Source organism: Lactuca virosa, chromosome 7 (assembly GCF_052849685.1).
Source record: "Lactuca virosa cultivar CGN04683 chromosome 7, Lactuca_virosa_CGN04683_v6, whole genome shotgun sequence".
Classification (NCBI taxonomy): Eukaryota; Viridiplantae; Streptophyta; class Magnoliopsida; order Asterales; family Asteraceae; genus Lactuca; species Lactuca virosa.
This window is the reverse complement of record NC_136432.1, coordinates 2,494,014-2,520,601: the sequence shown is the minus strand read 5'-3', so window position 1 is coordinate 2,520,601 and position 26,588 is coordinate 2,494,014. Positions and strand designations below refer to the sequence as shown.

Sequence of the window (26,588 nt, the reverse complement as noted above, 5' to 3'; positions counted from 1 at the left end):
ACGATTCGAGTGATCAATGGAGAATGGTTCATTTTCTCTTTACCAATAACTTTATGTTGTTATGTTTTGTATTCTCGTTCTTTGATTCTCTTACTTCCTAATTATCGGCGGATAACAGGGCAATTAGTTGTTTCTCTACTGACAGAAACTGATTAGCCACAAATCAGAGCTTCAAAAATAAAGTATTAAGTGTTGATGAAGACCTATAACAGAGACATGGGTTGCATGGTTTTATGCTGACATGGATACAAGAAAAATGGATTGGCTGTTAAGAGTTGTAGGTTTTTCTGGTGAGTAATTTTTTATTTTTGCTATTAAACTAAGGTTCATGTAATTAACAACAGTTGTATTTTTGGGCAGAATTGAAGGAACATATCAATTGTAAACAAATATATAATTGTGTGGTACATTATAGGCTCTCATCACAAACCATGACAAGAAGATATCCTAGTGATGACAACACTATCTAGAAAAATATTAAAAAACATTGTTCTAAAGGGGTACCATACCTATAGGGACGAAAAATCGTCGTTATATGTGTTGGGTTTTATTCAAAAATCTGGTTTCCAAAGCACTAAATACGACAACAAAAGCTTTAAAATTGTTGAATAAACTTAAAACTATTTTAACCCACCAACGATCATTTTGCAAACATGAAAAGATTAATACAACCATAGAAAGAAAAGAATTAAAACCTTTGAAGAATTTTGATTCTCATGTAAGTATGGAAGTGGATGAAGTAATGCAAAAACTCTAAAGTAGAAGCTCTTTATAATGTATCCAGCAAACAAGGATAAACCACTTCAAGACGCTAGTCTTCACTTGTAATTAGTTGTTCTTAAGCCTTAAAGACATACCAAATAAGTCTTAAGGAGAATAAACTAATAAGCACTCAAACTCTACACTACACATTGCAAGAGATGAGAGGGAAGGAGCAATAGATGCTCTCGGTTTTAGTAGCCAAAGAAGAGAATAAAAAGATGTAAAGATCAACCCAATAAACTAGCTTATGCTCTCTTTATATACATACACATATGTACTAAATTCAAAGCTAGTAATGTAACACCCCGTGGGTTACACCTAATCACACATCGGCTTGGAAGGAGAACGAAACATTTCCTTATAAGAGGTGTGGATACCATCCCTAACACAACGTGTTTTACAACTGTGAGGGCAACAGATCTCATAAGAACTCTGTCGTTAAGCGTGCTCGAGCGAGAGCAATCCAGGGATGGGTGACCCGCTGGGAAGTTTTCGTGCCGGGAGCCCAAAGCGGACAATATTGTGATACGTGCCAGAGGGGGATGTTACAAATGGTATCAGAGCTGGGACATGGGTCGATGTGCTTGATGGATTTTGAGCATAATAACATTCCTATGTGATCATGCAACCCTAATTGCTTTGGATCTAAGTTTTTCTCTAGTTATACATGCAAATAGAAGTTCCAAAGCAACAACCCAAATACTAGCATACAATTTTCGAGATCTATATGAAAACTAGGGTTAGAATGTTACCTTGCTTGTTATCTCGTAATAACAAGTATTCCTTGGATAATCTTGACTCTTGAAAGCTCTAGTGCCTCAAGTGTTGCACCTCTAATGGAGTCACAAACACCAATATAAAAGGATGAGTGAGAGAGAGGCAGAAAATCAGATAGGGTTTCCTCTTGGAAGCAGTGACTGATTTCAGGATGTCTAGGGGTATTTAAATAGTTGTGACTGCTAGGGTTTTCAGGTGAAACCCTAATTCATTGCTTAGGCTCCAAGCAGCCCATGGTCACTCCTTCTAGAAGGCCTTGGACGAATTCTATAGGGCCTCCCTATAGAAAATTTTCCACCCATTCTAATGGAGTCCAGCAGCCCAACTCTGCAACTATCAATGATTTGCAAAACCAGTCCCCGTACTTTCAATCAGTTACTTTAATCCTAAAATTATAACCAAATTAATTTCTGATTAAATACTAATTGAATAATATGATTTCTAATTAATATATTAATCTTATAATATATTAATAAATCATTTATTAACCTCTTTCTCCAAAAGTCATCCTGTCAAGTTGCTATGGTGGAGGCAACCCAAAAGGACCATGCTACAATCAAATTAAGTACATACCAATTATAGTTATGGGTTTAGACACCTAATCCAACAGTGTTTGTCGGGGACATCGAAACCTATAATAGGGGGTGAAAGTGGGTTACACCTGATCCCACATCGACTTGGAAGGAGAACACAACATTTCCTTATAAGGGGTGTGAATACCTTCCTTGTCACAACGCATTTTACAGTCGTGAGGGCAACAGATCCCATAATAACTCTGCAGCTAAGCGTGTCCGGGCGAGAGCAATCCAAGGATGGGTGACCCCTGGGAAATTTTTGTTTCGGGAGCCCAAAGCGGACAATATTGTGATACATGCCAGAGGGGGATGTTATAAATGGTATCAAAGCTAGGGCACGGGTCGATGTGTTCGACAGGGACGTCGAACCCTATAATGGGGGTGAAGATGGGTTACACTTAATCTCACATCGGCTTGGAAGGAGAATGAAACATTTCCTTACAAGGGGTGTGGATACCTTCCCTAACACAACACATTTTAAAGCAGTGATGGCGCGTGCCCGAGCGAGAGCAATCCAGGGATGGGTGACCCATTGGGAAGTTTTCGTGTCGGGAGCCCAAATTAGACAATATTGTGATACGTGCTAGATGGGGATGTTATAAAGAAGGTGGCTTACACCTAATCTCACATCGGCTTGGAAGGAGAATGAAACATTTCTTTATAAGGGGTGTGGATACCTTCCCTGTCACAATGCGTTTTATAGTCGTGAGGGCAATAGATCTCATAAGAACTTTGCAGTTAAGTGTGCCCGGGCGACAGTAATTCAGGGATGGGTGACCCCTTGGGAAGTTTTCACGCCGGGAGCTCAAAGCGGACACTATTGTGATATGTGCCAGAGGGGGATGTTACAAATGGTATCAGAGCTGGGGCACGGGTGGATGTGTTCGACGGGGAAGTCGAAACCTATAATTAAGGGGGGATGAAGGTGGGTTACACCTAATCTCACATCGAATTGGAAGGAGAACGAAACATTTCCTTATAAGGGGTGTGGATACCTTTCCTTTCACAACGCATTTTAAAGTCGCGAGGGCAGCAGATCCCATAAGAACTCTGCAGTTAAGCATGACCGAGCGAGATCAATTCAGAGATGGGCATTTTAAAGTCATGAGGGCAGCAACGCCATAAGAAATCTGTAGTTAAGCGTGCCCGGGCGAGAGCAATTCAGGGATGAGTGACCCCCTGGGAAGTTTTCACGCCGGGAGCCCAAAGCGGACAATATTGTGATACGTGCAAGAGTGGGATGTTACAAGTAATAAAGTAAGGTATGGTCTCTTCTTACAACCATGACATGTAAGAACTAAAAGCAATACACAATCTCTTTACATGGAAAAAGAATCCACGGCTCCATAAAGGAGGTATGGAGCATGAGTGTGTTACACTCTACCTTACTAACTAGCTAGTTACATGCCAACTAAATGATTACATAAAGTATCCAAATAAATTGTACATAACATATATATTAATACCATATAAATATAACTATTTTTTCTTTGTTGCCTTTTATTATTATTTCCTAGAAACAATAATTCCTAATTAGTTGTTAAAATATTATTTTCATAAAATAATAATTTTCCAATTAAGTACAAGTGTTGATAATACTCATTAATAATCAAATTAGTAGTAACTCTTTAATAAATAATCAATTAGTAGTAACTCGCTATAAGGTGTGATCCTATAGGATCATGCATCATTAGCAAATATCATTTTATACTGACTCTTGGACATATAGATCTTTCAATCTACCAGTTGCACAAGACTCATCATAGATTGATACAAATAGTGGTGAACATTTAGCAACATTTCACTGCCCCCAATAACACATGATGAAATATGTCATTCATCAACATCCAATTCTCAAAAGTTCAAAGCTACAAGTGATGTATAAGGTAATTTATCAGTTATCCTTTTGTTACAAACATCCTGTTAAACTTGAGACTTGGATCACAATCAATCTCATTTGGTGTTCAACTTTTGGTAACATGTGTTGGATGTCTAACTCTCAACACGTAAGAGGAACAAAACCTATATTGGCAACATAAGACTCTTGTATAGTTCATATCACACCTTATAATGACCTTTATAACCGCCTGTTTAAATATCAACATTTGATTACATCAAAGTATAACATTCCCTACACTTAATTCTCACTATGTATCTGATCAAGTATTAATGATACAAAGAGAGTACCTTAATCAAGTATAACTCATGATAGCGATACATAAGGTGATCTTGATATGGATTATATCTAATACTTGTTCTCTAACAAGTACCTATGAATATTGGTTGCAAAACCTTGCCTACTATCATCTTGTGAAAGTCAACCAATCCAATTCATATTAGTCTTACCTCATAATTATTCCCACAACTATGACCTACTACGGACTTTTAAAATAACTATGTTATTCATGGATTAAACATGTTAATATAGAACATAACAAGTACTAATGTGAAGATCATATCCCAATATATCAAGACAATTTAATAGTTGTTGTCATAATGTTTCAATATCCAAATACTAAATCCAAATCAAATGCCATTTCTAGAATAACAAAGTCATATAGCTCAATTATGACCTTTCATGCTTAACTTAAAGGAAAGACTTTATTAATGGGCCTGACTAAATTTAATTTGTGTGGATTCTGCGAATACTATCCTCTCCATATTTAAATTTATTCTAAGTATAGTTAAATATCTTAGAGACTATGATTAGTTTTCTAATGTGATTTAGATTTTCTTAGCTTGATTAAGTATACTCTTGAAGTCGCAAAAAATTTCTAGGTTATCCTTGAATGGAACTTAGTTTTTCAATAAACTCATTCATCCAATCATATTTGATTGCAACTTCTGAAGTAGCAATGTATTATGATTCTATAGTAGATTACACAGCTATGTTTTGCTTGGATCTTATTCCAACAAAACTAATTCTTCATTCATAATGAAGTGTATTATATTTTTCTGTTTTGAAGTCAGCATCTCGTGTAGCTCTTTACATAAATATCTTCTTCTAAATTGATTAACTCATATACATTCTCCAGTTCGTCGTAAGTAATTTTGGAATGCCCTTATAGTCATCTTATGATTGTCCTATGTATCTTATTGGTATCTAATGATATGCTCATAACATGATCATATACATAGTCTTGTACATAATATGACATAAATGATGGATTTATTTGTCAAAACAAATAAAATATAAATCATTTTATCTAGCTCAAACCTATGTGCTAGGTCCTTTTGAGGAAAGCTCGAAATGGTGGCATGTGCCAATGCCAAGAGTCCTCAAAAGGAATCTTGTCTCTTGATCTCTTTCAAGATATTGTCAGCCTATGCATAAAGATTTAAAACTTTAACATTCATCTTTATCTTTCTCCGTGGATTTTACATGCCAAGAATGTATCTTGTATTTCCTAAGTCTTTCATTTTAGAAATACTTTCCAAGTCAATACGAAAAGGCCTTGCTTAGTCGGAATATAGTTTCAAATGATTAAGTATTTCTCATTCATAAAAGAATAGGAACATTACTATGCTGCCACTAGTTCTTAGTAAACATAGATGTTATCTTTATTTTGATTTAAAAACATACTGTGTTTTTATATTAAAATGATAATTCCAACATTGAGATGTTTACTTTATATCCATAAATGGATCTGAAGGCTTACACATTTTGTTAGGATAACTTAAAATTAAGAAAACCTCCATGCTAAGCTATATAGACTTCTCTAAGTAGGTGTCTATTAAGAAAAGTGATTTTTCTTGAAATCCATCTGTCATATCTCATAATTATAATATTGATGGGTTTTATACAAAAGAACATCCTATGTGCTCATGCAAACCCTAAAGCTTGGATCTAGGTTTCTCTGTTGTACATGCAATTCAACCAAGACTTATAAACCCTAGATCTAGCATACATATTTTGAAATTATCATATAAAATCAGATCTAGATGATTACCTCTTTAACAATGGCTTGAATTTTCTTCTCTTGGAGCTTAGAGTCACAAATGTCACTCCTCTAATGGCTTACAAACACCACAAGCAAGAATATGATATTGGAGAGAGGGGAGGAGGCACAATTTCGGCTATGAACTCTTCTAGGGTTTCCAGTGGCCAAAAACTGATGCCCTATGGGTCTATTTATACTTTTGCTGCTAGGGTTTCAGTCAAAACCCTAATGGACAGCTTAGGCCTTAAGCAGTCCAAGGAACCTTCTGGAATATGGCCTCTATGGCCGAAACTAAGATGGACACATCCTTAATTTCGTCAATGCCTAATCCATAAGGCTTCTCAGCCCAATATTCAACTATCACACAATTGACAGTTTTAGTCCCTTTTATTTAATTAATGTCTTTTCGCCACCAAATTAATTCTTAATTAATTCATGACTAATATTAATTAAATAACATATTATTCTCATAATATATTAATAAACCATAATAACCTCTCTCTTTATAAATCATCCTATCTAGTTGCTTTGGTGAAGGCAACCCAAAAGGACCATACACAACCGGGTCAAGTACTTACCAAATATAGTTACGAGCTTAGACACTAATCCAACAAATATGTAGTTATGATAAATAATATCCTTGTAGATCTAATCATAGCTACTTAGGAAAATATTTAATTGTAGTCATTAACATGAGTATGATTAAAGCCTTTTACAACAAGTCTTGCTAAATGTGTATAGATCTCCATGTTTGAATTCTTTCTAAAAGAATTACTTACTCCTTCTAGCCTTGTTATAGGGAGGAAGATTAATCAAGCCCATACTTGATTATTAGATATGGATAACATCTCAGTGTTCATGACTTTAGGTCATTAATCAGGTTCAAAGTCTGATATAACATTTCGGTACTTGATGGATTTACCAGAAACCATCAAGAGGACCGCATCAATGAGAGATCCATATTTCTCATGTTATAGATGATTTCTAGCATATATGTGCGAACAATTTGTGTTTATGAATAACTAATATTCATGTTTAAAAGTTCCTTGTTGAAACTAGTGTCAACTGTTACAACGTCGGGCTATGGTTCTTGAGCAAGTTCAAGTTCCATGTGCCTCCCACTTGCTTTGTCATTAGGATCTTGTTTTCTGATAACTCTAACTTTCAGAGGAATAAGATAACTTATTCTTGGTGGGTTTGTATATATAATCTAAACAACCTTTTAGAATATTCTACAAATATGTATTCAGTAGATTTTAGGTTTAGAAGTTTTAGTCTAACATAAGCTTTAAAACCTCAAAACATTAATTAAGATAAGGATGGAGCATTTCCATACTAAATTTTATAAAGTGTTTTATCTACTTCTTATTTGGAGTTAGTATTCAAAATACCAGTGATAGTGATTAAGGCATAATCCCAAAAAGATAAAGGAAAATGATTTCTACAGATTAGAAAGTAAACCATATCTAGTAAGGTTTAGATCATCCTTTTTATTATCTCTAAGGCTTTAGATGGTATTACTGATTTGTTTCTCAACTTTATTTTTGAAAACTTCAAACGATTTCATATTTATCTTTTACCATATACAATATAATTACAACAACTATAATTGTTAATAAAGTTGATTAGGTATCTTGCATTAAATATAAACATTCATTAAAAGGGAAGTCATATATCACTATATATAGTTCCTTAATAATTATTAATTTTTTTATATACAAATAATATTCACATATATCAAATAAACTACATTATTTTCCTTCAAAAATCCCTTGAAGTTGAAATATGTGTATTTATTTGTATAATAAAGATAACAATATCATAGATAAGTTTGATTCAAAACATGTTTGAGTCAAAAGTTTTTCATACAGAACTTATTATTTAGAAAACATTGATATTTACTTTATAATTCTATTAAGAGATATAGTTCTCAAAAACAAAATTTAATCATTTCAAAATATGAATGTGATCGTTATGAGAAACGATTAAGTAAATAACCAATTATCTAATAAATTAACTGAGACATGTATTTAGACAGGCTAAATTCAAAACATACATTGTTCCAAAACAAACCAATTATCTAATAACCACTCAAACTCTACACTACACATTGCAAGAGAGGAGAGGGGAGGAGCACTAGATTCTCATGGTTTTGGCAGCCAAAGAATAGAAGAAAAAGATGCAAAGATCAACCCAATAAACTAGCTTATGCTCTCTTTATATACATATACATATGTACTAAAGTCAAAACTAGTAATAAACTAAGGTATGGTCTCTTCTTACAAGCATGACATGTAAAAACAAAAGCAACACACAATCTCTTCACATGGAAAAGAATCCACGACTCCATAAAGGAGGTATGGAGCATGAGTGTGTTACACTCTACCTTACTAACTAGCTAGTTACATGCCAACTAGATGATTATACAAAGTGTCCAAATAAATTGTATATAACGTGTATATTTATACCATATGAATATAACTAGTATTTCTTTGTTCTCTTTTATTATTATTTTTTATAAACAATAATTCTCAATTAGTTGTTAAAATATTATTTTCATAAACTAATAATTTTCTAATTAAGTACAAGTGTTGATAATATTTGTTAATAATCAAATTACTTTAATAAATAATCAATTAGTGATAACTTGCTATAATGTTTGACCCCATAGGATCATTTGTCATTAGCAAATATCATTTTATAATGACTCTTAGGCATATAGATCTTTCAATAGGGGAACAAAAAGTCATCAATACAGGGCCACCTATGGGGATGACTTGTTGTTGTATAGTTTTTTTTAATTTTCTTAGAAACATATAGCCACGAACCTACATCGACAATTTGTCGTCGCTAAAAGTGTACCTATGTCGAGGACAAAAGAGATCTATTACAACAAAGTTGTGGTGACGAGGGCTATGGCGATGCGATGACTTATTGTCTTAGGCACTTATATGGACGACTTTTGAACCCATACTGATGATATTTGTCGTCACCATAGGTCTCGTTTCTTGTAGTGACAAATGTTTGCCTTCATTATCACATTTGGGTTTCCTCTAACTTAGGCGATCCGTGCATATCACGGTTCATCTCTCTTGTGAAGACAGATTATGCCGCATGCATAAACCATTTCCTTTAGCTTAACAAATCATTTCACTTGGAGCATCATCATTGAGCTAGTGTTTGCATGGATATTATAATGTTGGCTTATATTGGATCATATTTTTTATTTATTAGGCTACTAGGAGGATAAGCTTAGAATTTAAAGTGTTTATTAGCGTTTAGTAGTGTCCCTAGCTCACCATTCCTATATAAAAGGTTGTGGCGTGTGTTGAGAGATAGTTAGATTCTAAAGGTATTTACACATTTTATGACATTTTTTGTTTCTAGAAGTTAAAATTAATTTGTTTGAAGAATCGCTAAGAGAATGTGTATGATTTAGTGTTAAATATGTTTTGGTATAAGTTTGACTTTCTGCTATTGTGGGTAATTATGTTGCATCGTCTAAGTGCGTCATAGGTTTTAAGAGTTTTAGGTTGTGTTTGGTGTCACAGCTAGCTGATAAGCTAAATTATTTTTAGAGTTTTTTTTTTTTTTTTTAAGTTTTCATGTTTGGCAAACCAAAAAGTAACTTACAAGCTAGTTTTTTATAAAGATACTTAGACGAGTTTTTTAGGATTTTTTTTTTAAATTTCTAAATATATCCTTAAGTAATTATAAAAAATGTTCTTCTAAATGTCATTTTATATACTTCAAGTAGCTTATCAACTAGTTTCTACCAATCATCATTTTTTTTATCAGCTAACTTATAAACTAATAACTAGCTTTCACATAACAATTAGTTTTTCAGCTATCACCCAGTACGCCAAAACATAACTTTAGTTTTAAGCTTTAAAGTGAAAAGTTGGAAAAAAAAATAAGTTTGTCGGCAAAAGCTTTTAGTTTTAATATTAAACATAAGACTTTAAATCCAAAAACTACTTCAAATACTTTTTTAGAGTTTTTAGCTTTTACTTTTTAATAAAAGCTAACAATTACTTTTACGAAAAACAAATGAATGAATCTTTATTTTTTGTTAAATAGTTAAGAGAATGACTACTTTTGTTATTTTTTTTAATGGAAATTATTTAATTTGGTAGATCAAAATTGGTTACACTTTAATAAGAAGGGGCCAAAAAGGAAAATAACAACAAGAATTTATCCGGGTCAACGGTAAAGACCCGGTTAAACCAAATTAGGGCTCAATATAGATATCGCAATAGTTATCATTTACAGGCCCTTTTACTCATATTCGATCAAAGTGTTTTCAGTTGGAATTCACATCGACCAGATCGTTTTCCGGTTGGAATTGGAGTGATTGATTCTGATGGAGCAATGTCAATCCAAAATCTATCAGGTAATTGCAAAACTCTTGGATGGTAAATCAAGAACCCTAAATTTCGAAACCCCAATAATCCCAGTTTCATCAATCAAAGTACAAATCCAAAATCTTACATCGATACCGGTACATTATCAACTCCTCTTATCCAACGGAAAAACACTTTTCGACGATGGTGTATTGTACCACGGGAATTCTTCACCATCAACGGTGCACCTCCTGCTTCGTCTCCGTGGAGGTAAGGGTGGGTTTGGGTCGTTACTTCGTGGAGCGGCGACGAAAGCTGGTCAGAAGAAGACGAATAACTTCGATGCGTGTCGGGATATGAGTGGTCGGAGGCTAAGGCACGTGAACGCGGAGAAGAAGATGGAGGAATGGTTGGCTGAAGAGAAAGAGCGGAAGCTTGAGAAGGTGGCGGAGGAATTCATTAAAAAGAAAGTTAAGACGGTGAAAAAGGCCGGCGGTGGCGATGGGGCGGAGAAGTATGTGGAGAAGTATCGAAAGGATTCAGCCAAATGTATGGAGGATGTTGATAAGTCGGTTAGGGAATCACTTGCTGGTGGATTTCGAAAATCGAAGAGAACGGTTGCGGGGATAGACGTGGAGGATGGTATTGGTTCGAAATCTAAGAAACTTAAGATCTGGTAAGAGTTGATTGCTTCTTCTTCTTATTATTATATCATTTGCAATTTGTAGATAGTCTTATAGCGCAAGTATTTTGCTTCTTCTTGTTATTATTATTAGTATCACCAAACACACCATTTTAAGCACTCCATAACATGCATCTATATTCAATTTGTAGGATGGGAAAGCGAAAAGTGGATGACAGTGACAGTGATGAGATGGATGAGGAAGATAGTGATGATGAGAATGAGAAATCCGTGGTTACAAACATTGAGAAGCAATCAGATTCCAATAAGGAAGCAGATGGAAGTTTAGCATCTGTTACTGGTGGGAAACTTGAAGGAGAATCATCAGTTGGTTGTTCATCCGAGAGTGCATCAGAGGAAGAAAAGGAGACTGTTGCAGAAGGACAAGTGGGATCCATTAAAGATTCCAATGATGAACTTCCTCATCATGATGCATCAATGATACATGAAGAGAGCATTGTAAATGAAACAACAGTATTGGGAGTTGAATCTGAGAAATCCACCAAAGCTGAGTTTGGTGACTTGGAAGAAAAAGAGAGTGTACTTCCAAGTGCTTCAAATGTGCAAAATGATGTAGAAGAGAAAATTTCTGATTCTAAATTAGGAGTGAATGAAGAAGTGGTGTCCGAGTCTCCTCCTGTCTTGGAGAAGCCAATAAATTTTGAGGAGTTCAACTCAGCAGTAGAAATGGAGGTATGCTTCAATCTGTTTATATTGATTGCATTTGTCTTTTCCAATTTTGTTTTCCTCAAATTTTCTTGGCTTTTAGGTTGTTGGTATGGAAAGGCTTAAATCTGAGCTTCAAGAAAGGGGATTAAAGTGTGGGGGCACCTTGCAAGAACGTGCAGCCAGGCTTTTCCTTCTGAAAACCACACCAATTGAGAGGTTACCAAAGAAGCTGCTTGCTAAAAAGTGATTCCAGAATGCTCTATTTCTATTTCTACTTGTTTTTATAGCTTCTTAATATTGGAATGTTTCCTGATCCTGTTTGTTATGTTTATGAAATGATGTATTAAAGCTTCTTAATATACGTGATATGGCTCAGAAAATAATAAATCTATAAAGTCCCCTACCTGATGAATTTGGTTTTAGTGTATAAAAATGTTCATATCATTGGTACATGCTATAATGGAGTTGCGGGTAATACTTGTTTTGATCTGTAACAGGAAAAGCTGCATTAATTTGAAATGGAAGCAAAGGTATCTCCTTTAACATGACTAAGGCTTTGATATTATCACAAGTCGAGTATTTGATGATGAGAGATTAGAAATAAACAAGTATCCAAGGATTTTAATTTATAATGATGTCAAATTAGCAATAATAATTATATAAAAAACATGTACCAAAATATTGGTTATAATTAATTTCCTAAAATTAATCCATCCTACAATTCTTTTTTAACTTGTGATGTTGCTTTCAGTTGAGATATTGATTATGTGCAATCTTGAAAAGTATTGAATAAAAGATGAAAAAAGAATATATATATATATATATATATATATATATATATATATATATATATTATGTTAAGTTGTTATAATAAGTGAGGGAGGGGGAGAAGGTGAATTCCTGCAAACAGGGCAATTCCCTTTCATCCTTAGCCACTCATCAATACAGTCAGCATGGAAGCAATGTCTACACTCTGGTATACATCTAACCATGTCTTTAACATCATATTCAGATAAGCATATCGAGCATGTTGCATCTTCATGTCCATATCCTGGAAGACGCATGCTTTCCCCTAAAACCACTTTCGTGTACGACTCTATTGTCGACTGCTCCAGACCCGCCACCAAACGGCTAATGGCGCTGGTTTCTGGCGTCACCATGGCGGTAGCTGGTGTTGCATTGTTTCTTGAAATCCATGTGGCTACACTTCTGTAGTCAATGCAGATGTAGTATATCATGAGAATGGAGATTCCTATGGCTGGTAGAGCTAGGCCGATGGAGACGATTATCAATGCCATCATTGCTTTTTTACTTCCTGAAATTGCAAATGTGATTCATTATTTCGGAATAATTTGAAAAGGGTTTTGCTTTAAGTAGTGTAAATTGTAAAAGGGTAAGTAATGATGTCGTTTGACTAAATAAAACGTCTGAAAAGAGGCTAAATGATCATTTAACATTACATTCCAAAAAAGAAAATACTAAGCTTTTTTTTTTTTTTTTTGGCTTTTGTAGGTAAAAATGATTAAGTGCTTAATCCATTAAGTAAAAAAAAAATAAAAAATGCTTACCCTTTTTGGTAATATCGAAGCATGCAACTTCTTCCATAGTGGTATTTGTGTAGCCACAAGCCCCGCCCTGTGTTACACAATCTTGACAATTAGGGGAATCCCATGTCAAAAATATATCCATATTTAGATTAGATGTGAGCCCTTCTTGACCTTGATACCTTGATACCGGACTCCATAAAGAACCAATGATCTGGCAAGAGCTGCGGTTAGCCATTAACATAGCAAAACTAACAGAAGAAGTGGCTACAGTAGAATACGTAGAATTGCTGAGGCAACTGACAATTGGGAAACGAGAGGTTGTGAGTTCAACCGGGCAGCTCAAAAGAGTGTAGTTTCGGATTGGGGAGACTGAAAATGGTGAACCCGACAGGTCCAAACTCAAAAGCCTGTCAGCAGAACATCCTGATGGATCATAAACTTGCACAATTTGAGATCGATAATCGATGTTTCGTACCAAAAACTCTCCTGAATTCGGAAGCTTTAATGTCACGCTGTTTTGGCTGTTACATTCAAGATCGAATCCCGGATAGCCACACACGTCTGCTTGTTGGTCCATCATACGAAAGGGAAAGTGAACAGAGTATGGAGTTGCACCACACAAGGAAGTTGGGCAGTTGTATGATGATGCTGATGAGGGATGACTATGAAGAAGATGAAGTAGGATTAGGATCAGGAATAGGAGATGGGAGAAGATGTAATTGAGATCCTCCATTGATCTTCTTTTTCTTTTCTTGCAAAAGATACAAGGCTATTACCCTTGTACTACTACTATGTCAGCATATTTGACTTTTCTATGTCAAATGTTTGTGGCGTTTTGAGCCTATAAACAGCTAACCTACATTTGTTTAGAATTAACTAAAAAAAGTCAATGGTCAATGGCCACACCCTTTAGGCCTTTATCTTTGGAAGTAGCTAGAAGAACACCACAATTTAAAACTTCTTAATAACAGTCCCTCATGTTGTGTATAAAATAATCTCATACTTTGGAGACCTACTTTAAAGTTTAATAAACAAGTGTGTGTAATAAGTTGATGTTGAAATTGAAAGATTTTTTTTTCCATTAATTTTCACCAAGTTGAACATCTCACACACAATTCTCAACAAACATCAAACAGATTGAAGACCTAAAGTCCTAAAGTATCAAAATCTTCCATACCCATGATGGCCTCGGTTCACATATTTTACCTTACAAGGCCAAAACGGGTCTTAAAGTGAAAATAACTATATATGGTAACCAATAATTTAAGATTTGCATGACATGTTTTGATTTATCAAGTTCATATTCCTTTAATGCTAAAAGTGAATCTCCATCGCCTTTTGTAGTTTCTCTTTACAAGCCTAATAACGTTTTAATTAAATTAAAGTTAGCAGTCATAATTATTAGTAACATATAACTCAAAATAATAAGAGGTTTAAATTTATCGCTATCTATCTATCGCTCATAGAATTCCCTTTTAATGGAGTTGCACTAGAAATTTCAAGCTATCCGTGTGACTACTATGACATTCAAAATAAATTAAAATAATTGTGAGAAATAAAGCATATTTTATAAGTTCTATCCTATATAATGATACTATCGATAAAACATATACATATATTATTATTATTATTATTATTATTATATAGATTGATGGAGAAAATAGAGTATGTTATCATTTCCTACAATTTGACAAAAAACATAGATTTAAACCCATTGACCAAAATAATTATATAAATATGTCTTTCTTTCTTTTTTCATTTAAAAAGGTGATCGATTTTGTTGAATCATCCATTACAACATAAAGTTAATAATCATTCAATTCGTGATTGTGTTTAACAAAAAATAATTGTAAATAGTTTGGATGGAATTTACAAGGACTTTGGTTTGAGACTGTGTTTGTTTAGTTTTGAATCTGACCTTCACCATCATCTCCTACATGCCAAGGTATGGTATAGACATTGCCATGTCTAGAGGTAAAAAGTAACATGTTTTTACAGGTTGATAGTTGACCAACAGATCAAAATAAGTTTAGATAGCATGGAATATTTTACTACCAGTCAAAAGATATTGGATTTGTCAGTATTTTTTTACCCATTTTTTAAGATATTAGAACTAATCTATGCATTAATATGACCACAAAACTATATTATTACTTAAAAAAGTTAACGATTTAGGAGGTTTATGAATTTGAACACAATATAACACTTCAACTTTTCAAACCAAACAATTTAGGAGGTTTTGTGAGTTGAACATATTTTGGGCAGGGTTTTGACTCATTTCAACTTATCTATTTGGCCAGTTAAAAAATCAAAATCAATTCATCTACCTATAAGTGAATCAAAATTGACACTAGTAGCCATGAAAAGTAGAAACGAAAAAAAAATGATGTGAAATACATAGACTTGGCTTGGTAATGTATCATGTTTGAACCATGAAAGAGCAAATGCATGTGATTCCACTAGTGCATTATATGACGAAAAAATGCTTGTTTGCATATGGAAGAATAAGAACATAACTTTTGATTCCGGGAGAATATACATCACATGACCTCCAACGGCCCATGGAAAGGTCAGGACAACTTTGTGATAGTTTGGCCCAGAACCCATTATTTGAAGCTGAGGAATATGAGTTTTCCTAAACTTCAAGATTTTCAAATTTATTTTATTTCTTTTTTTTGTGTAGATCCCAATTTAGGAAGTGAATTATAGCCTAGCCATATAAGGTTTATGTTGAAATTTGTCTACTACAAAATATAAAGCTAGCATCCTCTTCTAAGCTATGATTATATATGGAATATTATAAATTTCTCAAGATGTGTTAGCTTCTCCCCTCGTCACTTTCACCATCTCAAATAGTATGTATCACAAACCATACTATGTTAATTCAGTATACTTTCCTTAAATGTCAAATAAGAAATATAAAATGTATAGTGCAGTACTCATGGAGCTGCAATTTTATGTCTAGAGTTATTTGCATAACAATTTACAAATCCTCATACACTAAAAATCCTTCCTCTAGAAACTAATTGGTGTCCTCTCAAGAGGCTTAAATGGTAATCCTATTGGCAAATACGAGTGAGCATCATACATTTTTCAAAATCTTTTTTTTTTTTTCTTCCTGTTTCTGATGGGGTGTGTGTGTTTATTACTTATGGCCTATACTGACCTTTATATGAGAGCTAGCGATAAGAAGTGGGTTTCTTTGAAATTGGTATTTACAGCAGTTGCTGTGAGATACGGATGGAGACAACTTCACCAGTGTCTCCAGATGTCATTACATGGTATTTGATGTGAAGGCCTGCTTCCCAATACAAAATAGCTAGTTTAATTTAGGTTATTGGTGTATGTAACTTTTGGGGCAACATATATAAAAACAAAAATATGATAGAAAATTGGCAATCAAACTGAATATTGATTTAAATTTTAAATAAAGATGCTTATTTTACCTTCATTTTCTTGTAAATTGGTGTTGATAGCAACTGCATGGTAAGTTACCATGGCTTTGGGCTGCCAGTCATTGGGACTACCCACCCATGACTTGAGATTGAAAAGCTCTGCTCAGAAAAAAAAAAGACTAATTTGTAGGCTCTGTTAATTGAACTCGTTTTGGTAAAAAACACTTTTATATATACCAGCTGTAGATGGACTCTTGAGATACTTGATGTCAAAAATGCCACCAGAAGCACTGTCTGAATGTTTTCTGATATCATGAGATCCTATCAATTTGTACTCCCAGCTTCCCGTCTGGTACCCTTCAGTCAGGAACAGCTCCACGTGTCTCACATCCAGTACCTGCATTGTTCCTGAATGCAACAAATACAATACATCTCATATCTCATACATAATTTAAGAGCTTTGGTTGATTTTCTAACTTCAAGCATGTAAATTGTAATGTAACTGTTTTCTCACCATCACATGTATTCAGGTCACAGACAGGGCACCGAACAAGCTGTAAATCTGAAAATAAAAAAAAACAAAAGGATTTAATTGAGTTGGTGTGAATAAGGATCATGCTTTGAATAGTTTTCAAGGTATTACCTGCTATCCATATTCCAGTTTTGATGTTGTGCAATACACAGGACCCATAAGTGTTCAACATATTTTGCATGGTATCTTCTTTTGGAAGCTTTGAAGGGCAGATGAGATTCTCCATCAGGAATGCATCTGATGAGTTGATGCAAAATGCACCTATTCTCATCCAGTCTGATATGCAAGTTCAAAGTGTCATTCATATGCACCCTTCTTTCATGTCCACATATACTATTTACTATTTAGTGAATTCCTTACTTTTTCTTTCTACATACTTTCTAATAGACCATGGTTTTTACTTTCCTATAGTTTATCAAAACACTGGTAACAACCTACAGGAAGAAGCTAATGCATGCATTATTAAGTCTAATCCTCTTATGGTTTCCAAGTTGCAGTTTCTAATCATGTATTCTCAGAAACCAAACATGGTGACCAACGGGGAGATGCTTTGTACCATAGCATAAATCCATGCTGGACAAACATTAATGCATTTGCCATTGCTGAACAAATTAAAAGAACTTGTCATTTAAATCTTTGATTAACCAAGTTTTTTAAGATTAACCAAGTTCATGCAGCAATTTAAATTCTAATTAAACGCAAAGGTTACCAATATGCTTCTCCTTCTGACGAAAATCATAAGAATGGCTTCCACCTGCATAATCAATCATTGATATGAGATACGCAGTACGTTCTCAATCATAATGCACTAGTAAATCTACAGGACAGACAATGTAAAGCATATAGTAGGAGGCTCTATGTTTACCAAAAGCTGAAGCATAAAGATTGATCCATTTAAATGCTGTTTCAGAGCAATCAGGGACCTGAAGATCACGCAGACAAGCAAATTTCCAAACACTCTCATCCATTACAACACGGAGGAACCATTTGCTGGTTGCTGCCAACATCACCAAAGACTTCCCGTCCAAATACTTGGCAATTTCTGTCCATATGTCCTCTTCATGCCTAGTTCCATTTCATTGAGATCAAAAGCAACATAACACAGATGAAGTTCCTTCAATTTATCAATGGAGCACACGCACAAACAGAGATAAACGTGTAATAAATTTACATCAAATTCGTAAATCAACGGATACTAAAACAATTGTTTCAAATGTAACTCATACGATGAAAACACACTTACGTAAATCATAAACTCACGAACAAGCAATCAAATCAGAGTACATTGACATAGATTCACGCTCACCGATTAATCAAACAAACTTCGATCCAAAATTTCAACTACAACTTGCAAATCTACTGAATTAGCTTAACTAGGACTAAAAATTAACTGGAAATGAACATCCAGAACCACTGTAAATCAACAACCAAACACATGAACTTCAACTATACATATACAAATTTTGTACACATAAAAAAAAATCTTCGAATAGACCAAAATTAGGCGTACATTAGCTCAAAATTACACACAGAGCTATGCAGTCATGATGAAATTATACCATGAAAATGAAGAGATGGATGACGAAGAGAAACGAGGAGACGCACAGCAGCAAATCGATTTGGCTCCGCGCAATCGTTTCCCCATTTTGTTGTTGAAATTCAAATCGAAGCGTCAAATGAAATTTTGAATTGGAAAGGGCTTCTTTTATGTATTTACAAACGCGGGAATGTACACGTGACCTGTAACGACGTAACAGTAGTGTTTGTATATGGATCCGTTAGAAAGCAATGGAGTCGGGTCACAACTCATAACTCATATCATATGTATCTTTAAGACCCGGCCAAGGTTATCCATGGGTTCGGGCCATACTATTACATCAATGAACCACTCGGCGCCCGAGTCGGCGGATAGATAATGGTAAAAGAGGTTCAGTCAAGGGCGTTTCGTGTGGGCCAATAAGTTGGGTTAATTTGAAATATTTTTCATATTTTTAAATAATTGATATATTAAATATAATATATTTAAAATTTATAAGAGAAAGTATAAAACAAATAATTTATTTTAAACAAAGTTAATTATGTTTTTAATATAAAATAAATACAAGTTGTCAACCACTTAACCTTTTATCTACAAGACACTGGATGCACTAACAGGAATTTGATATCATCCACTTTATTCCTCACATCATCTTCAAAGCCTTTTTAATTATTTAATTAATTATTTTACTTTCTCGTTATTAATCTTCAAGCAAGCAAGAACCCTTTTCATCGATTTAGAGCCTCCATAAAAAGTCTATTACAATCATATCTCTCAAGATGGAAGGACTGTTATCATATAAAGAATGAAAATAATTATCCTACTTTCTCTTAATATATTGTCTTTGTCGTCCTTGATATACATAATGCTCCTCAAGCCCACATTTCTTCTTTCTCTGACATTAGTTAGCTTGTATAGTTCATGTCCCTCTTCTTTTGTGTCTAATCTTATATGTATCTCCTTGTATGTCATGTCCTTAACTATAACCATAACTTTCTTCACCTCATGATTGGCCTCCTTATACCTTTCTTTTGCACTGCCTATCTTTTTCGTCCTTATGTACTTTAAAATCTCTTTAAAGTGGGTATATTTTACCCTAGTTTTTGTTTATACCTTCTCGCTCCACAACTATGATTCTCTATGATCTTTTAACTTACATGAAGACATCCCAATAGTGTCTTTTGCTACCTCTCTGATGCTTTTGACCATATGTACAATGTATCCGTTTTAACGTATGTATAATGTCTTGTTTTAATTAAGGGCTCATCAGTTTAGTTAATTTCTTTTCATAATTGTGAATATTTTGTTAACAAACATATATGAATAGAAATTTGATCAAGATCAGCTGGATGAATTTAAAGTCCCTTGATTATATAGGGTTCCTAGTTGTAGAAATTTCATGAATCGATTTTACATCCACACAATATGTATTGCCATACCATTTTTATACATAAAAGGCATTTGAAAACCAACTTACACTTTTCCTGAGAAGAGCGTAGATTGTCGATACAACCTTCTTTCTTTTTCGGCTTTTTAGGCAAAGGAATGTTAATTCTTTTGTTGTATAGTTCATAAAGTTGTCTCCTTTAGGGTTTGGAATCCCCCGTGTATGAGATTGTATCCATTTGGTGAAAGTATAATTCTTTATCTTGAAATTTGGTTCTTTTGAGCAATGCAAAGTCATAAAGTCAATGACTTTATGGTTCTAGACGTTCTTTAAGAAGTAGATTTGTGGTTTGGACTCCTGGTCTTGAGCATTAAGAGATTAAGAAGGGTTTTGGCTTAATGTGAAACATCCCAAAAATACGGTCTAAAAATTTCGTTTTAAACCATTAATAAAACCACAGTTATCAAACCATTTCATCAAAACATAAGTTATAATATCTCAAACATTGTTATCAGAGTTTCAAAAACATCAGAGTAAACATCCCAGGCTAAAACATCTTGGTGTGTGCACTGCAATCATCCCGAGCTCCTCTTTTGAAAACCGAAGTACCTGAAACCAAAGCTAAAAACTGTAAGCACGAAGCTTAGTGAGTCTCCCCAAACTACCACATACCATACAAATAACAAGCAACTAGAAGATACGGGCCTCGCCCACTCTCATGGAGATTCGGGCCTCGCCCACACTCCGCTGTCTAGGAGATTCGGGCCCTGCCTGTTGGTGATTTGTTATCATCAATATTATTTAAGTGTAATGGGATTACTTTGTTGACCAAAAAAGATCTTGATAAATATTAAACAAGTAAGGAAGGTGTGGAGTACACACTTGTTTAAGTTTGATCAAGTTTCAAAGTACACTGTTATTTAGGGGTGAATCCCCTAAACGAACGGGGGTCCAGGGGCAGCGCCCCTGGGAGCGGGGTCCAAGGGGCAGAGCCCCTGGCGGGGGTCGAGCTGAAAAATATTTCAAATTTCTGTTTTTATGATAGTTTTTTTATAGTTTTATGACAGTTTGAAACTGTCATATGACAGTTTTCAGACAAAGATCATCAAGTCGGTTTTGGTCTCATTTCTGGTATATACGAAACTATCTTCAAAACGTTCTAAGTTCTTGTCTCTCTGAGTCTTATCCGATTAAAGAATATTGGGAGTACCACCCAAATGCTTTAATCTGAAAGTGTTTAACACAATTCTCAGAATTCCAAGCCTTTCTATACCCCATTTTTCTAACACCGCCCACACTCCGCTGTCTAGGAGATTTGGGCCCCGCCACACTCCGCTGTCTAGGAGATTCGGTGTAACATCCCAAAAATACAACCCAAAAATTTTTATTTGAAAACTTTACTAAACCATAATATCAAATATTAAAAGATAAAAACCATGAATCGTGTATCTCAAAATGTCATAATAAATTTATCAAATCGAAACTAGTGTCAAGATCATATCAAAATATCAGAGTCTAACTCCCAGGCTAAACTGTGGTATGTGTCATGCCATCATCCCGAGCCCTTCCCTTTGCTAACTGAAGTACCTGAAACTAAAACTGAAACTGTAAGCACGAAGCTTAGTGAGCTCCCCCAAACTACCACATACCATACAATAACATATAAAGCACATACTGGGCCTTACCCATTGCATCGGACCGAAGTCTGAAACTAACTAGGGCCTTGCCCACTGCATCGGACCGAAGTCCGGAACTGCATCAGACCGAAGTCCGGAACTGACTAGGGCCTTGCCCACTGCATCAGACCGAAGTCCGGAACTGCATCGGACCGAAGTCCGGAACTGACTAGGGCCTTGCCCACTGCATCAGACCGAAGTCCGGAACTGCATCGGACCGAAGTCCGGAACTAACTGAACATAGCATAACATAATCATAACATATAATATGAACACATATACTGCATACTGCATCGGACCATAGTCCGGAACACATCACACATACCATGCCTGTATCACAAAGACACCAAGCATACTGAACTACTGCATCAGACTGTAGTCCGGAACTACTGCTAACTAAACGGGCCGGCATTGTGGCCGTAGACCCGTTCCTACTGGAAAGAAAACTCACCTCGTAAGGCTGGCTGCTGAAATGCTGCTCGGGAACTGTCTGACTGCTGCTCCAGTAACTCCCCGACTACAATTCCCAAAAGACACTTAATCAGACAATGATAACTAATCTTAGGGTAAAATGACTATTTTACCCCCTGATCAAGGTCAACAATCCGTTGACCTGACTCGCCGAGTTGGGCCGCCAACTAGTCGAGTCCCTATCTTTCATTCTACTCCCCTTCCCGACTCTACTCGTCGAGTTTAACCAAAACTCGACGAGTTCTCCTTCTTTACTGATATCCTGCCAACCTTCATCCGACTCGCCGAGTTGTATGATCAACTCGTCGAGTTCACCTTCAACATAAGAACACGTCCAGTCTGTGACTCACCGAGTTGTATGAACAACTCGTCGAGTCTGTTCTTACGGGTAAGGAGATTGCCTTGGACTCGCCGAGTCAGGGCATAGACTCGCCGAGTCCCTCTACACTCAGATCCATGTCTTAACTCACTGAGTCTTTACTGTCACACCCCCAAACCAGAACGGCGGAATCGTTCGAGGGAGAATGACTTCATGTAGTATCGTAACAGTTGAATACATAGTAAAGAAAGTAAAACAACCATCATATATATACTTTAAAAGTTACATTGTTGAATGATACTTGTTTCAAAATAAATTACAATATGATGACAAAATGAGTTTTAAAACCGACGCCTTAACGTCACTTCTCCAAAAGCTGAAGTTTACCTGTATTACTGAATCCCTGAGAAATACAAGTAGATTTGAAAGAGTAGATCAGCATTTAAGCTGGTGAGTTCATAAGTATTTAATGTCAATGTTTGTATAAATTTGAATGAAATTGTTTGTAGATGTTTGAAAACTCCTAGAAAATCCCATATTTCCTACTAGTATAAAAGTAGTCTTCTACCAAGACCCGACTGTTTTGAATGTTTGCTTCTAGAAATCCAATATTTTTCCATAAGTGTGTGGTAGTTTAAAAGTTCCAAAACTGTAATGCAGTAGTGTTTTTCATGCCTAGAATAGTGGATTTATGTATGTATAAAATCACTAAGGCATTTGATAACCCCGTAAATCAACTTGTTTTTAATACTCCATGTGAGTTTTATAACCATGCTATTGACCCAGACTGCCTGTAACAACGTTCTTCAGGCGTTGGAATGTTATGACGTTTGTCACCCCAGACCTGCCGGTCTAACTGTAGCTAACAGTTTAGGTGTGGGATTGTCAATCCCGTATAGATCTATACACAAGAATCACGCTCTCCCTACAAGAGATTATAATATATAATACAAGACTTTAACTGCATACTTGAAAGTACGTGAAGTTGAATGTCTCACAAAACTTAGTATCAAATAGATTTACGTATGAAAAGTCCATTCGTTCTTGTATATGAAAGTATTTCCTTGATACAGTACTTATAGTATGTAAAATCTCATGAATATCTAGTAAACTATACCTATTATAGTTTTTCCAAAAGTGTGATTCGTTTGTATGATAAACCCTAGTGTAGTGTCGACTTTGTATGTAAAGTATAACATTTGTAATAACATTATTGAACATTTATACTCAAAATATAAATAAAGTGTTTGATATTTATGTAACAACATGTTTCATTCCAAAAGGACAAAGTGTTATCGGGACATGTTGTATGAGAACGTTTTCGTATGACAGTTATAAATCACATATGATTGATTTCATAACAAAAAGCATAGCAAAAGATTGATGTTTTTCACACGAGGATAATAGTGTGTTTACTTGTATTTCCCCCCCTTAAAAGTGTATAAAAGCATTTACAAAGCATTTGAAAACTTAGTTGTAGGGGTATGAACTCACTTGATAGATTGAAGAAGGTGAGACGAAAACCGAGCAGAACTTCGACTTGATAAAGTTGATTTCTTGGGATTCTCGGGAATCTCGGGAGTGTAAAACCTTCCTTCGGAACTTGGATGTGAAGACCGGGGCTTCGGGATGGCTTCGAGGGTTTAAACGCAGAGCTTTGGCACGAGAAAGAAGAGAATTGAGCAATGAAACCCGGAAACCCTTTGAGCTCTATTTATAGCCCCATTTTTGGGTCCCACGTCGTGGCAAAAGGGTTGCCCACGTCGTGGAGTCGATCCTATCCCCTTCCATGGACGAGACGTCTGTTGCCAAGCCTAAAAACCCATCAGTCATGGTCCCACGTCGTGACCATCTGTGCCACGTCGTGGCCAGCCTGACAGCCTCGGATTTTGTGTCTCGAACTTGTAAAATCCGTAACTTCTGCGTACGAGCTCCCTTTTCGACGTTCTATATATGCACGCGTAGGTGAGAATATGCTCTACAACTCTCGTTTAGATTTCGTCGGCTAATTTTGACTTTATTTTTAATTAATTATTTTTAACAGGCCGGGACACGAAAACTCCGTCATAAATCCATAACTTCTTCATCCGACGTCCGTTTTCGTCAGACTTTTTACCGTTGCACTACTATTGTTAAGATCTTCGATTCTCATTTAGGTTGTTTCGGCCAAAAGTCTCTCGATCTCTATTTCGAGTTTTTAGCTGTCTATTGCTATATCCGGAACTTGGAAAAATCATAACTTCCTCATACGAAGTCAGATTTGGACGTTCTTTTCACGTACGTTTACGGTTTAATGAAATCTATAACTTTCATTTAGACCGAAGTCTGGAACTGACTAGGGCCTTGCCCACTGTATCGGACCGAAGTCCGGAACTGCATCGGACCGAAGTCCGGAACTGACTGAACATAGCATAACATAATCATAACATATAATATGAACACATATGCTGCATACTGCATCGGACCATAGTCCGGAACACATAACACATACCATGCCTGTATCACAAAGACACCAAGCATACTGAACTACTGCATCAGACTGTAGTTCGGAACTACTGCTAACTAAACGGGCCGACATTGTGGCCGTAGACCCGTTCCTACTGGAAGGAAAACTCACCTCGTAAGGTTGGCTGCTGAAATGCTGCTCGGGAACTGTCTGACTGCTGCTCCGGTAACTCCCCGGCTACAATTCCCAAAAGACACTTAATCAGACACTGATAACTAATCTTAGGTTACAATGACTATTTTACCCCCTGGTCAAGGTCAACAATCCGTTGACCTGACTTGCCGAGTTGGGCCGCCAACTCGTCGAGTCCCTATCTTTCCTTCTACTCCCCTTCCCGACTCTACTCGTCGAGTTTAACCAAAACTCGACGGGTTCTCCTTCTTTACTGATATCCTGCCAACCTTCATCTGACTCGACGAGTTGTATGATCAACTCGTCGAGTTCACCTTCAACATAAGAACACGTCCAGTCTGTGACTCGCCGAGTTGTATGAACAACTCGTCGAGTCTGTTCTTACGGGTAAGGAGATTGCCTTGGACTCGCCGAGTTAGGGCGTAGACTCGCCGAGTCCCTCTACACTCAGATCCATGTATTAACTCACTGCGTCTTTACTCCATTCACTAAACAGACTCGCTACTACTGAACATGGAATCTAAGACTCGCGACCTGACTCGCCGAGTCAGAAGAACGACTCGCCGAGTCCTTTGCATGCAGTTTCTATTCAGTCGATTCTAATCAGTTTTTGTGCATCCAATTCATAGATCTGGGTTTATGGGACTATCTGAACACGTAAAGTTGCTAACTTTACGTGTATCTATGATGCAATGAAGCAATAACACTCAAACTTGGCTATTATGGGGGTTACTTGTCTAGAACAAAGCCATGGCTGCCAAAAGGTGGCCTTCTTGAGCTCCTGGAACTCAAGAGAGGCTAGATCCGAGATATGGCTTGATTACGAAGCTTCATCACTAGGGATTTGGGGTTTTTGAGCTCAAAACCATCAATTTGGGGACAAACTAGATCTAGCAATACAATAACCAAGATGAAAGCTTTATTACCAGAAAGGATGGCCAAAGAGGAGTATAATCTGGATCTACTTCTTCTTCCTTGAGTTCTTCTACCTTCTCCTTCTTCTTCTTGCTCAACAATGCACCAAGATTCATTCACAAGGGCAAAGATCACTCACACACACTTCAAGGAGGCTAGGGTTTCGGGAATAAGTCTCTGAGAGGTGAAGGAGGCTGGTTTGGGGCTATAATGGTGTTTAAATAGGGTACACTCCTTGAAAATTAGGGCTTCATCCAGACTGGCGGCCTCCCCGAGTCCGGAATATGGACTCGTCGAGTCGCCACGCCAACTCCACGTGCTGACCCGCTGCTACTCGACGAGTTAGGGCCACTGACTCGTCGAGTAGCTTCTAAAATAAGAAGAAAAATAATGTTTTAAATGCATACCAGGAACGGGGCGTT

At 36.0% G+C, this 26,588-nt stretch overlaps 3 protein-coding genes across 3 annotated transcripts; 1 reads left to right on the top strand and 2 right to left on the bottom strand.

The window, feature by feature from the left end:
• The first annotated feature begins 10,313 nt into the window (after window positions 1–10,313).
• Window positions 10,314–12,136, top strand: LOC145124255 (Ubiquitin-like superfamily protein). The gene is made up of 3 exons (XM_079059524.1): window positions 10,314–11,074; window positions 11,233–11,773; window positions 11,850–12,136. The coding sequence occupies exons 1-3, from the start codon at window positions 10,419–10,421 to the stop codon at window positions 11,994–11,996; spliced, it is 1,344 nt and encodes a 447-aa protein (XP_078915650.1). The 5' UTR covers window positions 10,314–10,418; the 3' UTR covers window positions 11,997–12,136.
• Window positions 12,137–12,587: 451 nt separating this feature from the next.
• LOC145124256 (putative RING-H2 finger protein ATL21A) lies at window positions 12,588–14,121 on the bottom strand. Its single transcript, XM_079059525.1, has 2 exons — window positions 13,318–14,121; window positions 12,588–13,064 (listed from the first exon to the last, which is right to left on the bottom strand). Exons 1-2 carry the CDS (start codon window positions 14,027–14,029, stop codon window positions 12,607–12,609), a joined length of 1,170 nt encoding a protein of 389 aa, XP_078915651.1. The 5' UTR covers window positions 14,030–14,121; the 3' UTR covers window positions 12,588–12,606.
• Window positions 14,122–16,249: 2,128 nt separating this feature from the next.
• Window positions 16,250–18,876, bottom strand: RMF (reduced male fertility). Its single transcript, XM_079061412.1, has 8 exons — window positions 18,783–18,876; window positions 18,089–18,288; window positions 17,933–17,977; window positions 17,335–17,499; window positions 17,206–17,253; window positions 16,929–17,099; window positions 16,743–16,850; window positions 16,250–16,594 (listed from the first exon to the last, which is right to left on the bottom strand). Exons 1-8 carry the CDS (start codon window positions 18,866–18,868, stop codon window positions 16,512–16,514), a joined length of 906 nt encoding a protein of 301 aa, XP_078917538.1. The 5' UTR covers window positions 18,869–18,876; the 3' UTR covers window positions 16,250–16,511.
• Between the last annotated feature and the right edge of the window lie 7,712 nt (window positions 18,877–26,588).